Source organism: Leucopleurus acutus, assembly GCF_964270905.1.
Source record: "Leucopleurus acutus genome assembly, chromosome: 11".
NCBI lineage: Eukaryota > Metazoa > Chordata > Mammalia > Artiodactyla > Delphinidae > Leucopleurus > Leucopleurus acutus.
Window position 1 is genome coordinate 44875730 of NC_139152.1, and position 13213 is coordinate 44888942.

The 13213-nt window shown below is 39.7% G+C and overlaps 2 protein-coding genes across 2 annotated transcripts in view; one reads left to right on the forward strand and one right to left on the reverse strand.

Moving 5' to 3' along the window:
• TESPA1 (thymocyte expressed, positive selection associated 1) overlaps window positions 1–13213 on the reverse strand; it is a 125913-nt gene that overhangs the window by 67831 nt on the left and 44869 nt on the right. The gene's annotated exons all lie outside the window — the stretch shown is intronic.
• NEUROD4 (neuronal differentiation 4) lies at window positions 6956–12839 on the forward strand. The gene has a single exon (XM_082850824.1). The coding sequence runs from the start codon at window positions 6965–6967 to the stop codon at window positions 7958–7960; it is 996 nt and encodes a 331-aa protein (XP_082706950.1). The 5' UTR covers window positions 6956–6964; the 3' UTR covers window positions 7961–12839.

Below are 13213 nucleotides of genomic sequence, written 5' to 3' on the forward strand. Positions count from 1 at the left end.
GGACCAATATTTTTATTTGCTCTTATTAGCTCTTATTAGCTCTTATTACCTCTCAACTTCAGCAACTCTCCTCCCATATTCCCTTTCTACCAACCTCTATCCCCATTTAAACCAACAAACCAACCAACAAACAAATGGCTAAGCAGGACCTGACCAGAGGAACCCTTTGAAGTGGGCGTGTCTTTCGGCTGTGGAAAGGGAGGAGTTAGACTGCGGGCAGTATCACCCCTCCCTGGGCAGCTGGGAAAGCAATCAAAACTGCTGCAACTCCGAGCCTCCGGCCAGAGCGCAGGAGCTGCCCAGAGGCTGTGGTCCTGAAAGCTCCACTCCAGGGAACTAACCAGGGAGAGGAGGTACTGAAGACCAACTAAACTAGCTGCATCAGCCCAAGGCGTCCTGGAGGAGCATACAGAACTCCAAGGAAGGAGTAGAATAAGTAGCAGTCAGAGGAACCAGACCCGGGGGCATTCCTAAGAGGCAGTGGCCGGGTTTAACATGGATCGCTAAAAGCACCTCCTCCTATGATCTGGATGGTCAGGGAGACTTGGCTTCTCTGAGTCTCCTCCAGGACACAGATTCACAGAGTTCACGCCAGGGATTGCCACTGACAGAGGTGAGCCAGCGGATGGGGTGGTATGGGGACTACTAAAGTTTCTGTGGGTAGTTCCTGCAGACCTAGAGGAGTAGTTGGTGTGAGGTAAGTCTCTTCTGGGCTAAATAAGGAGGGAGCAGGATTTTGGAAACTTGAATAGAGAAGCAGAGAGAGCCAGAACACTTAGGGACAGATATTAAAATTGTAATAATGTCACTAATTCCCATAGCACCTGTCACTCAAAGTGAAACTCAGATACTCTCAATCATTTTTATAAAATAGAGATTACAAATTATCCTCCCATTGCTGTCAAGCCCATTCTTCCATTTTATTAATGCTGAAGAAAAGGGCCAAAAAGTTTAACTGCTTTCCTGAGGTGGCTTACCAAATACGTTGAAAGAATTGACCTAATCCACCACTCTGCTTACAGTTGTTTTGGCTCTGCAAAGAGTGAAGGGGGTGGGGTGCGTAAGGAAATGACACTAGAAAAGGGAATGAGAAAAGATGTTGGAAAGCCATGGGGCATATTCTCGCCATTGCCCCCATTTTCTCTGCTAAAAATCCTTAGACATTTGGCATCAGTGGTGGGACCTTTCCTTTTCCTCAGCGCTTTCAGATGGGAAATCAGAAGAGAAAGATTGTCCATATATATTTTTGCCTCCTCTGCCTCTCGTCATTCACCCACCCCTAAAAATGTGTTCAGAAAAATAATAATAAATGTAAAATGCCTCCCTCATTTTTTGACAGAGGGACCAGAGATGAAATGCTGAAGAACAAGGAGGAAAACTGAAGGATTGAGTAACTTCTGTTTGCAAAGTTCACGGTTAGGATCTGAGGCTATGAAAACTAAAGTATGACATGTCTATGCTGGATAAGGGGTGTGTGTGTGTGTGTGTACAGGTATTAATCAACAAGGAAAGTGGAGCATGTAAAAGTTTGAATAGGAAGAGCACAGAACAGCCTAATGGCTGTTTCCAGGCAGCACAACTTATGAGCACCCTGGTCTGCATTCTGCCTTCAGTGCAGACTTTGTAAATCCAAGCAAGGCATTCAGTCTCTCTGATGCTTAGATTCCCTAGAAACTGGGCTGAATAGTCCCCTTCCTGTTGTATTTAGGATTTAGTCATAGGATCAGGAGGTGAAGTTAGTACAATCAGCTTTTAAGAGGAAAGACACTGTCTAATCACCACAAACACACATGCAAAAGCTCCTTACTCACTTATTCGTCAATTGAAACTTCTCCGCAACAACTCAAAAATTAGTAAAAGTGTAGGATGAATTCCAGGACAGCCCCACACAGTAGTATGCCCAATGACGTCAGCCCTAGTGATGAAAGTATGGGGTCGCCATAATCATTGCCTCAGCAAACATTTTTTTCCAGAACAGATTTTTAAAAAATGAAAAAAAATGTGGAAAAGAATTTTGAATTTGAGAGAATTGGCTAAACTTAAAATTTCACAGAAGGACCCTTTAAAAAGGGGGAAATTCTGTTATAAAGTGTAGATACATAAGGAAATCTAAATTCCAAGATTAAAAAATAAAATGAGCTTTATAGGATCAGAATGTGTTTGGGGGTTGCAGGGGGGCCCGTATTGTGCCTCCAGAGCCAGTATTCATCGACTTGGGTCATACTGGAATGTGCTTCATGTATATTTTGAGAGCTAATTTCTTTTCTAGGAATTGGGGAAACCTAAAAATGGTGTATCAGGATACTTTGTGCAATAGTGCTACAGACTTTCCCGTACAGCTTCTATCAAACAGTTGCCAACCCTTCCATTTCCATAATAACTTTACAAAGTACTTGCTTTCATAAAAGCTTCTAAATGAGACGTGAAAGGCAAAAATATTATTTCCATTTTGCCCCAAGGGTAAAATAATTAAAATAATTTTTCTGGGCTCATATAATACGTGAGTGATGGAACAGGGTTTCAGTTTTATGCTCCTTTCAATACACCTCTGAGCTGATTCATTCACAGGCTGAGATCCATGGTAGAAATGGGTACCTGTTCTAGAGAGAGCCAAGTTGGTTTCCTTGATCAAAACTCAGAAGTGCATCACACATACTTTCAACTCTCAAATCGAAAACTGGATGTTTGTCTTTTTTTATTTTTCTTCTGCTAACTTTTTAACGCATTGAAGATATTTAGGTGGAAAAAGTCAAAGGAAAGGTTTTTTTCTTTATCTCTGAGGAGTCCTAGCTTTTACTTCTATTTGAGAGACTCTTCATCTTTCTCCTCTGAGCTCTGGCTCCCGATTCTGGTAGGAAAATCTTATCCCCAATATTGTTTAAGCAGAGACAAAAGGAAAAATGTCCAAGTGCCAAGCATGGTCTGTATTCCACCAGAAACTTCATGACCCTGAAAATTCATATGACTGAGGAGGAGTCCAGCCAACTGCTGTCTCCCAGTTATAAAACAGGATGCAAGAGGCTAACTTCCTTCTGGAATCTGGTGGAAGAGTTTTAGTCAACCCAGTAGAGGCAGCTGATAGAGCTCTGTTTCCTCACCCTTTGTAACAGAACAGGAGCTTTCATATTTAATTTCATTAGGAGGTTGGGGGAGTGGGTTTATCAGGGAATTTTTTGAAATGGCTGTTGAGATGGAGCCATTGGCTCTTGCTGGCATAAAATCAACATTAAACATAGAGTGTAATTACACCTATTGTGTCCACCTGGCCAGAAAAACTCATGGTGAACTTTAGGAACAAAATACCTAACACTTACATGGCATTTATGATGTCTGGCACTATTCAAAGTCTTTAAAGGTATTAGTTCATTTTATGCTCACAATAATCTGGTGAGGTAGGGCTATGATTATTCCTATTTTAAAGAGGAGGAGACTGAGGCACAGAAAGATTATGAAGCTTGCCTAAGGTCACATACCTAGTAAGCAAATGAGCTGAAATTTGAACTCAGGTAACCTGACTCCAGGGTCTGTGCTGTCTAGCCACATTGGGGAAAAGGGAAGGTTATTAGGCAATTATCAGATGATCTTCTGAGCCAATCAGAGGAGGTTCCAAACAGATAACAGGCACAGTAATTAATACAGTCTCCTTTTATTATTCACCCATGAGAAATAATTTTTATTTTTGAATAAGCGAATGTGTGAATGAGTTAGATAAGAAAACCCAAGACTAAACAGAAGACTAATATGGATAGTGTTTTATAGCATTTAAAGTTTACAGAATCCTTTCTCATATTTCTGACTTGCAAAACCACATAAAATATATCGTACCCCTATTTTATCAAAGAGGAAATGAAAGATCAGAGAGCTGATATAATGTGTTTGAGACCAACAACTAGGAATAAAAAGAACTGGGATTAGAATGTGCATTATTCCAGCTTCCATGCTTTTGAAACTACGCTACATATTCATGGGATTCCCTCAGAGCTAAGGGACCAGTACCTATGGGAAAGGAGAAAGTTAAACTGGAGCCATCTACATCCTTTCCATGGTTAGTAAGAGAACAAAGATGAAAACTGGTTGCCTTTTATATTGTTTTAGCCAAAGTCATTTGGTTTTTTTCCTTTATACCTGCTGTAAATCTGATTTGAAAGCAGCTCTTTGACTCTTACAGAAACCATCACGTTGCATTAAAGGCAAAGGGTAGCCTACTCTGTTCTCTTAATCCCACTTCGTGATAGACGGGAGGATTGACAGAGCTTGGCTAGTGTCCAGAGGTACGGAGGTGGGGATGATAAAAAAGCTCAAATGCAGAGGCTAGGTTGGTATTGAGTTTCAGGGGCAATTCAGGGGACTCTCCTTTCCTCTCCTGCTCTCCTTTCCACGCATGTATGTACGACCCAGTGATAATGATGACAGTGAAGAGGAGATGAGAGAAACAGAAGGAAGAGGCAAAGGAGAAGGAAACAGAGTAAAAAAAGAGGGGGGAATAAATGAATGAAAGCAACAAGAAAACAATTTGAAAGAGGAAGGAATCCTGGAATATGAGAGTTAAAAAGCAGAGAACACTTAAACTAGCCTCCCTCTGGTTGAGGATCGTTTCCTGGTGACTTGCTCTACTGATCCACATCTCCTGAAGTCAAAGTGCCTTTCTTTCTTCCCCATAGCTGTGATGAAAATAAAAAGGAGAAAAAAAAGCATAAAACCTAGTATTTGGAATCAGAAGAACTGGTGTCAGGTCCTGCTCTACCTGCTGTATGTCTTAGCATTTCCAGTACTTAATTTACCTGACCTGCAGTGACCTCGACCATAAAATGAGCATAACAATCCCCTTCTCCCTTAAAGTTTTGCTCTAAGACTACACAAATGTTATTATAATGGCGTGAGGAACATTAGGTTTCCCAAGCCCACTCCATCCTCTTTGGCCTCGGAGTGCACCTGCCTCTGAAAGGTCTGTGTTACTTTAACAGAAAGTTAATTAGGTCTTTCACCCTCCCTCTGGATATCTGCCTGCGTTAGAAGTGCAGCTCAGCACACAAGCTCCATCATCCATATTAAAAGTGGGATTTTCTGACTTGGCCTGGCTAGCCGGTTGACCAATAGGTTCCAATGTGTGTTTTCAATCAAGCTGCTTACCCAGGAAGCCTTATTAAGTGAGTAAGTCAAGCTGACATGATTTCCGTGCTGATTAACATGAACCTAGGCTGTTTTTGCAATGCAGTCACATTAATTATTTATAGGAGGTAAATGAGGTTACAAGGAAAACAAGCTCAGATTGCCAGAAACAAGTCAAATCATATATTTATATTTTTAAAAGCTATGTACTAATTCCTGCATTCATTGATTTGAGACTCAAGCCTCAAGGATCAAAAAACATTTATCATGCTCTCCCCTTTCTAATATACAAAGGTGACGGAGGGTTTAACATTTCGAAGACTAGCTGGTGGAACTGGGATGCCCCAATGGAGTTTATCAGATACTTTTATTTGGTAAATTGTATACCTACGAATCTCTCAACAAATCTCAAAACAATTCAGGCTCTTCCAGAATTGAATGCAAAATATTGACTAAACCACCAGGCTCTTTTGGTTTTCAAGTAAGTTTTACAATTGCAAATTTTTCATAGAAAATTCTGACTAAACAGTATCTGTTAGGCAAGTGAGTTAGTCCGACTATTTGCATGTTTGTCTGAAATAGTCTGCGCTATGTTTGCAGTCACTATGTTCTGTGAAGTTTAAAATCTGTTCCAGATTTTCCATTTTTAATGAAATCTTATAATAGTTGCACTAAAATAATCTTAAATAGGTTTGGCAGACTTCTGGCTTGTAATTCGAGCTGCTGCTGTATTCTTGTCTGAGGGTGTGAGATGCGTGTTCAATGAAGAGTTCTCACTTTTAACATATGGGTGGATTTGAAAGATAACCAGTGGTGACCTCCTCTCTTTTCCTGATGCTTTCTAGACACCATGTTACTAACACCTCTAACACCACGAACACTAGACAGACCACAAGGTGCTTACTGAAAAACAAAATGGTGATGGTGAGAGAAATATTTCATGATCATGTTGTGTACCAGCAGAGTCAGTAGGAAACAAGGGATGTTAAGAGTCAGATGTATATATGTGTCTCTAAATAGAGATTGAGTAGTCCTTTGGAGAACATGTACAAAGTCTGAATGATCTCATTACACTTTTTCATTTATTTTGTGGTATAGTTATATGACAGTTTTCTTATGTGATTGTTTGATATTCTTTTAAAATTTTGCAATATTACAATTATTGTTTACATATTATTATGTAATATCAGAAGTTTCTCTATTTGGACAATAATTTATATGCTCACCTTAGCTATTTCCTTTTATGATCTGAATTCTGGGAAGAAAGAAAAACATGTTTTGAGTGGTTTTTGCATAAAATATCCATGAGATAAAGAACCTGAGAATAAAAAGAGTTGGGTATTGACTCTGCTATGAATAATGAAGTCAATTTCCTTTTCCTATAGTTGATTTTCTTATAAATGCTATAGTTAAGTGAGTGTCCTGGGCATTTATCTGAGTTTAGATTAGTTATTTATTTACTTACTTATTAATTAATTTATTTATTTATTTATTTTTGCGGTACGCGGGCCTCTCACTGCTGTGGCCTCTCCCGTTGCGGAGCACAGGCTCCGGACGCGCAGGCTCAGCGGCCATGGCTCACGGGTCCAGCCGCTCCGCGGCATGTGGGATCTTCCCGGACTGGGGCACGAACCCGCGTCCCCTGCATCGGCAGGCGGACCCCCAACCACTGCGCCACCAGGGAAGCCCTAGATTAGTTATTTAGAATGGAGAACTTGGGCTAGATAATTATAAGTTGAATTCCAATACAAATTCTGTGCTTTACATCTAAGACATAAAAAGAAAATTTAGTTTTAAATCAAATCAGATGTTCACAGGCACTAACCATTGCTGTTTCCTTTTCCAGAGTCTGGAAATGGCAAAATCTTATGTGAAACCCAAGGAGATGACAGAGTTGGTCAACACACCATCTTGGATGGACAAAGGTCCGGCTTCTCAGAATGAGATAAAGGAGGAGGAGAGAAGACCAGCTGCTTATGGGATGCCTGGCAGCTTAGCTGAAGAGCATGACAGTATTGAGGAGGAAGAAGAGGAGGAAGAAGATGGGGAGAAGCCTAAGAGAAGAGGTCCCAAGAAAAAGAAGATGACGAAAGCTCGCCTTGAGAGATTCAGGGCTCGAAGAGTCAAGGCTAATGCTAGGGAACGGACCCGGATGCACGGCCTGAACGATGCCCTGGACAACCTGAGGAGGGTCATGCCGTGCTACTCTAAGACCCAAAAGCTCTCCAAGATAGAGACTCTTAGACTGGCCAGGAACTATATTTGGGCGTTGTCTGAGGTCCTAGAAACTGGACAGACACCTGAAGGGAAGGGCTTTGTGGAGATGCTCTGTAAAGGGCTCTCTCAGCCCACAAGCAACCTGGTGGCTGGATGCCTCCAGTTGGGCTCTCAGTCTGTCCTCCTGGAGAAGTGTGAGGAGAAATCTCCTATTTGTGACTCTGCCATCTCTGTCCACAACTTCAACTATCAGTCTCCTGGGCTCCCCAGCCCTCCTTATGGCCATATGGAAACACATCTTATTAATCTCAAACCCCCAGTATTCAAGAGTTTGGGAGAATCATCCTTTGGGAGCCACCCACCTGACTGCGGTACACCACCTTATGAGGGCCCACTTACTCCACCCCTGAGCATCAGTGGGAACTTCTCCTTGAAGCAAGATGCCTCCCCTGACCTGGATAAATCCTACAGTTTCATGCCCCATTACCCCTCTGCTAGTCTAAGCTCAGGGCATGTACATTCAACTCCCTTTCAGGCTGGTACACCCCGCTATGATGTTCCCATAGATATGTCCTATGATTCCTACCCCCATCATGGCATTGGGGCCCAACTCAATACAATCTTCACTGATTAGGGCAGTCAGACCAGCATTTCAGAGGAAGATGTGGAGACATTTCCCATAACTCAAGTGGTTGAGCTGAAGACTCAGTGACCTTAATGGAACCCTACAGATACATATCAAACAAACATATCAAACAAAATAGTCCCAGTCTGTTTACACCGTCTTACACCTGTCTCTCTTTTCTCATCAACTTCTCATATTGTATTGATTCCTTTATTTAGGGTCTTAAAGTGAAATTATATGACTCTTTACAATCATGTGAAAATAGAACAGAAGCCCTGGATCCTATCTTAGTGGTGCCAAAAACTCACTGAATGATCTATGCCAATTAATTTTTCATTTCTGGCCTCTGTTTACTTACTGGTAAAATCAGTCAATTGTTCTAAGTCTAGATAATTTCTAAAGTCCTTCATAGTTCTGAAATTCTGTGACTTTGCTGATCACTCCTATAAACTTCTTGAAAGTAGAAGGATTGAGGAGTAATAGGAAATGGACACCGTGCGTGGAATGATCAAATGGAATTGCCAATGCGTGTCTCTCGGGGACTGGATGATAGGACTTCTTTGCATTTATCTAAAAATAGCTTCCAGAGGCTAACATTCTAACTTGGCTGTCACTGTGAATAATGTTCTTTAAGAGATTAGCTCTATTTCTTGTTGGGCTGAAAGCTGAACATATCTTCCATAGTAATTTGAGAAACATAATAGAGATCTCATACCAACTTGATTCTTGATGACATTTCAAAAGCACTTTTCTCAGTACTAGCGGTGGGGCAAGCAAGTCACTGAAACCTCAGACTCCTACAACCAATGGGACTTGGAGAAGTCATCTAGACCATTTCATGGCTTTCATAACCTGAGGGCCCTGGAAATTCTGATGAAGCTCAGGTACTGCTATTGGAATCAGCAAACAACCCAGGCCACATTCGAGAGCAATAAAATGGCTGCTGGATACTACCTAACCATCGTTTGGGGACTCTCTCCAGCTCACACCCGCCCATGGGAAAACCACTAGGTTTTCTTTGGCAAGATGAATTTCATTTGGTTAAGGAAAAAATGGTTAAAACCACTAGCTTTTGTCCACACATATATTCTAGAAGCACAAGCACCAATCGATTTATTGACCAAACTTGAGTTTTTCCAACATACATATAATTCTTTTGTCTCATTCCCACTAATTGTTACCTCTTCCTCACTTCTAAAATATGTTATTACATATTGTAGATAACATTTCAAGTGACCAGACTTAGGGATGCAGAAATCAAATCCAAGGTCAGTGAATGCTTCTACCAATTTATGTCTTCACCACAGGTTTATCCTGATTTGCAGGATGTTTATTTTTCTTCATGTAACTCTTCTTTCCTTTATATCAGCAGTAATTTTGTCAAGTTTATTTTTTTCCAGAGAAATGTGATCTGAGAAACTTCACTGTCCTGTTCAGTCTGCCAGGACAATTATTTAAAGCAAACCAAAAGCTTCAATGGTTTACATGATAGTGGATCACATCCTGCCGCTGCCAGAGAGGATAAGTTTAGGAAGCAGGCAGGGTACACAAATAGGGCCAACGAATAAAATTGATAAGGCAGATTAGTATGCCATTTTCTACAGCTTAGCTATCCCCTAAAACCTGCCAAACTATTTGTGTATCTTGACTTTCTTTACCCTCTTATTCTCTCCTTACAGTCTAAGTCATTTTCTTTCCGTTTTGCTTGCAGCAGTAATCCTACTGTTTTTCTACCCTTGGTTTGTAAATCCACTTGAAAGTATCCTTGCAGAGAGCTCTTAAACCCCATCAGCCACCAAAGTGGTTCCCCTCACCACGATTTGCCCTAGAGGGAATAGACAAGCAAAATGATTTATAAAGCCATCCTATGTGCTTTCTGAGTCTATACTGACACTTACCTTCCTGAGAGGCTATGGGGGGATCTATCCTTGAAGCTAGCATTTTGTGGCATTTAAGTTTGTAGATAATGAATGTTGTCTGAATTATTTATTAGTTATTATTTATTTAATTTATTTCTCCATTCCACGCAAATTCCTTGGGTTCTAAACATGTGCTTGCAAACCCACCCTAAGACTTCATTTGGAAAGTAGCTCATGATTTTGCTAGAAATTCCCGAGTCTGGGGGTGAGGGCAAAGGAGGAAGTTAGTGCGGAGTTACCTGTAATAATTTCATAAAAAGCAGCAATAATTTGAATGGCTATGCAAGGTACTATTTTTAGACTTTTTTTCCTTCACTCTAAGATGAGCCAGTTATTTTTTGGGAATCTGTTGTTTATGCTTTTGGGGAGTATGGTACCCATGAACCAGTGTGGGATTGTTCAGAGAGACTTTATAATTGAATAAAATTTGGAAATGCAGTGTAATTGGAAAGAACCTACTCTCCAACCCCGGAGGTCTTTTTCTTCTGGGGACTTTACCCGATAATGCAAAGCAATTGCTTAAACATTTTGTAAAAAAAAGTTTTTCCTCTTTTCCTAGCAGAAATAAAGCTGTGAGTCTTCTTAGACATTGTGTTGCATTGTCAATCTTAAAAGTTCTTCTTCACTCTCACCTATTAATTTTCTTTGACTCTAAATCCTGCGAGCAGCAGCAGAGTACAGGCTGGCCTGTCAGGAGGATTTACACATCCCATATTTCAACTGATCTTGCCAGAAGACTTGAAAGGTCCAAACCAAGTAGCTAGAAGCCTAGATGCACTCTGCTATTCACACAATCAACCATGCAATTGAGAAAAAAACAAATCTGGGGCTTTGAGCATTCTAAGCCATCAAACAGGTGACTTAGATGACTTATAGAGAGGTGGACCACAGGAAGATGAACTATTATCCAAAATTTAGGTGGGCCTACCAACTCTTCAAAAATTTATGAAGCGTGTTTTTTGGCAATAGCTCCGTCTCATGATTTTTTTCCTTCAGATTTCTCCAGTGAAAATTTTCCAGGGTCCCTTTTTACATGCATAAACTGCTGATGACAAAGAAATAATAATGATGATGATGATAAAAATAAACTTTAATAAAATATTGTTGGTTAATCATGGGAGAGAATTTGTTTAAAATAGTTAAGAAACAAAAATTACAGAATGAAAGTCATTCTCCCACCCCATCCTCCATCTGTCCAGTACCCACTCTCCAACTAGAAGCCACTTTTTAATTTTTAGTTTACTAGTTACCAGAGATCTTTTATGCATATATAAGAGAATATTAGGTACATTAGGTACAAATATGAAGTTAGATTATCCTCTCCTTTTTTCTTCTGTTTTTGGTAGCATAATATAACACAGTTCTGCATACTTTATTTCAACACATACGTCTGAGTAGTTTCATATATCATCAAACTTTCTTAATTCTTTGTTATAGCTGGTTAACATTTTAAGTAAAAAAAACATAATGTATGATATTAAATTACAAAATTTGGATTTTTTCCTATTTTTTGCAATACTGAATGAATAATAATGTACGCATCATTTGATGATTATTAAGAGAACATTTAGCAAAGAATATTCTAGAGGAATACAGATAAACTGACAGATACCAGCCACAATCACCATCTAGCTATTAGAAATGCTTACTATGTACTGTCACTTTTCTAGGTGATTTACATGTATTCCTTCAATCTACAACAATCCCTCTAAGGGAGACACTAGTATCATCCTCATTTTACAAATTATGAAGCTAAGGCATAGAGTAACTTGTTCAAGCTCACGCTGCTAGTGAAAGGTAGAGCCAGGATTTGAACTAGATGATTTATCCAAAAGGTTTGGTTGTTTGGCTGCTTGGCTGGTAGGTACATAATGTTGTCATATCTACAAAAGGCTAGAGCTGGTGGAAGAGGAGGTACTTTTTGACACCCCTCAAATTGTCCATATGACATAGGGCAGCCTGTTGTATCTGTGACCCAGGCTGGCCCATACCCAAGGTCTGAAATGGAACCTGAGAAAAGACTCTCTTTCCATTGACAAAAGCTCAGCTTTCAATTGTACGTTGTCTATGTAGATATAGGTTAGCTCACAGATCAATGCTTTGTTTCTTGAAAGTGCCCATCTTTCCGAGGGCTTAAATCCATTTCATGGCTGTCATCTTATATATCTTTAGAGTTTTAGAAAGAAAGTTTGAACAGGGAATTATCGATATGAAAATAATAAAATCTTTTACAACACAGGAGCAGCCTATCTTCAAAATTATTTTTTTCTGTCTATCTAACTTCAGAGTATAGTTTGGTGCATTAATTGCAAGCATTGGCTTTAGGATCTAATAAATGATATTTTAGTTATGTAACTTACTAGTTGAATTACCTTTATTAAATTGATTACCTTGCGAAACCCTCAGTTCCCTCAAATTTAAAAGGGCAATAATAGCAATGACTTCCTCATAGGGCCATTCTGATGAATTAATTGAGGTAACATGTCCAAAGCACATATTTAATAAATGGTATTTATTACCATTCATGTTACTATTCATTATTCTTTGATTACTCTCACACTGACTTTTCTCTTTGTCTCTAATAATATGACTAGGGAGTGCTGATGGTGACTGCAGTAGGCTTATTTAGGGAGTCCATAGAGATCTTTAGTTAAGAGGGTTGAATCAGACAGACTTGGGTTTGAATCTAACTGGCTGAGTTCAAAGCTAACCAGGCAATTTATTTAACATCTCTGTGTCTCGAGTTCCTTCTTGACAAAAAGGGCATAAAAATCCCACCAAATTCACAGAGTTGATATGAGAATTAGAAGGGATGATAATGCCAATGAAGGGTTTATCTCAGGTTCTGGCACAAAGGAAGTAATATATTATTGTTATTGCTATTGTTATTACTGGGAGTAGACGGGAAGGGATGAGGAAATTGAGAACAAGAAAGCAGAAAAGATCCTTTGAATTCATACAGCTGATCATTGAGTCGGGCCAATATCAAAAGCCAAGCCTTTTGACTAGTACTCCTTACGTTGGAATGTGCTATTTTCTAACTCATCACAGGGACACCTTTAACAGAAATCCTCAAAGGCAAATTTCCTGAATTTGGGAAATAGGAAGCATTGTATTTTTCTTTCTTTTCTAGAAATTGGCCTGGAGCTAAAAGAAGACTTGTGGTAGCATTTTGCTGTCATCTGACCTAAGACGATGTAGGAAAGGAATACTATTATCTCACATATACATAGTACTATATATTTCTTTTCAATTCAATTTTGCAAATGGTTGCTGAGCACTTCTTCTGCGCCAGGCATTAAGTCAAGGGCTGCGAATACACAAATGAATACAGGACTGTGCT

What these genes read in the sequence shown, in the direction of transcription:
- NEUROD4 (XM_082850824.1), top strand. Translation starts at nt 6,965, where the DNA reads ATGGCAAAATCTTATGTGAAACCCAAGGAGATGACAGAGTTGGTCAAC.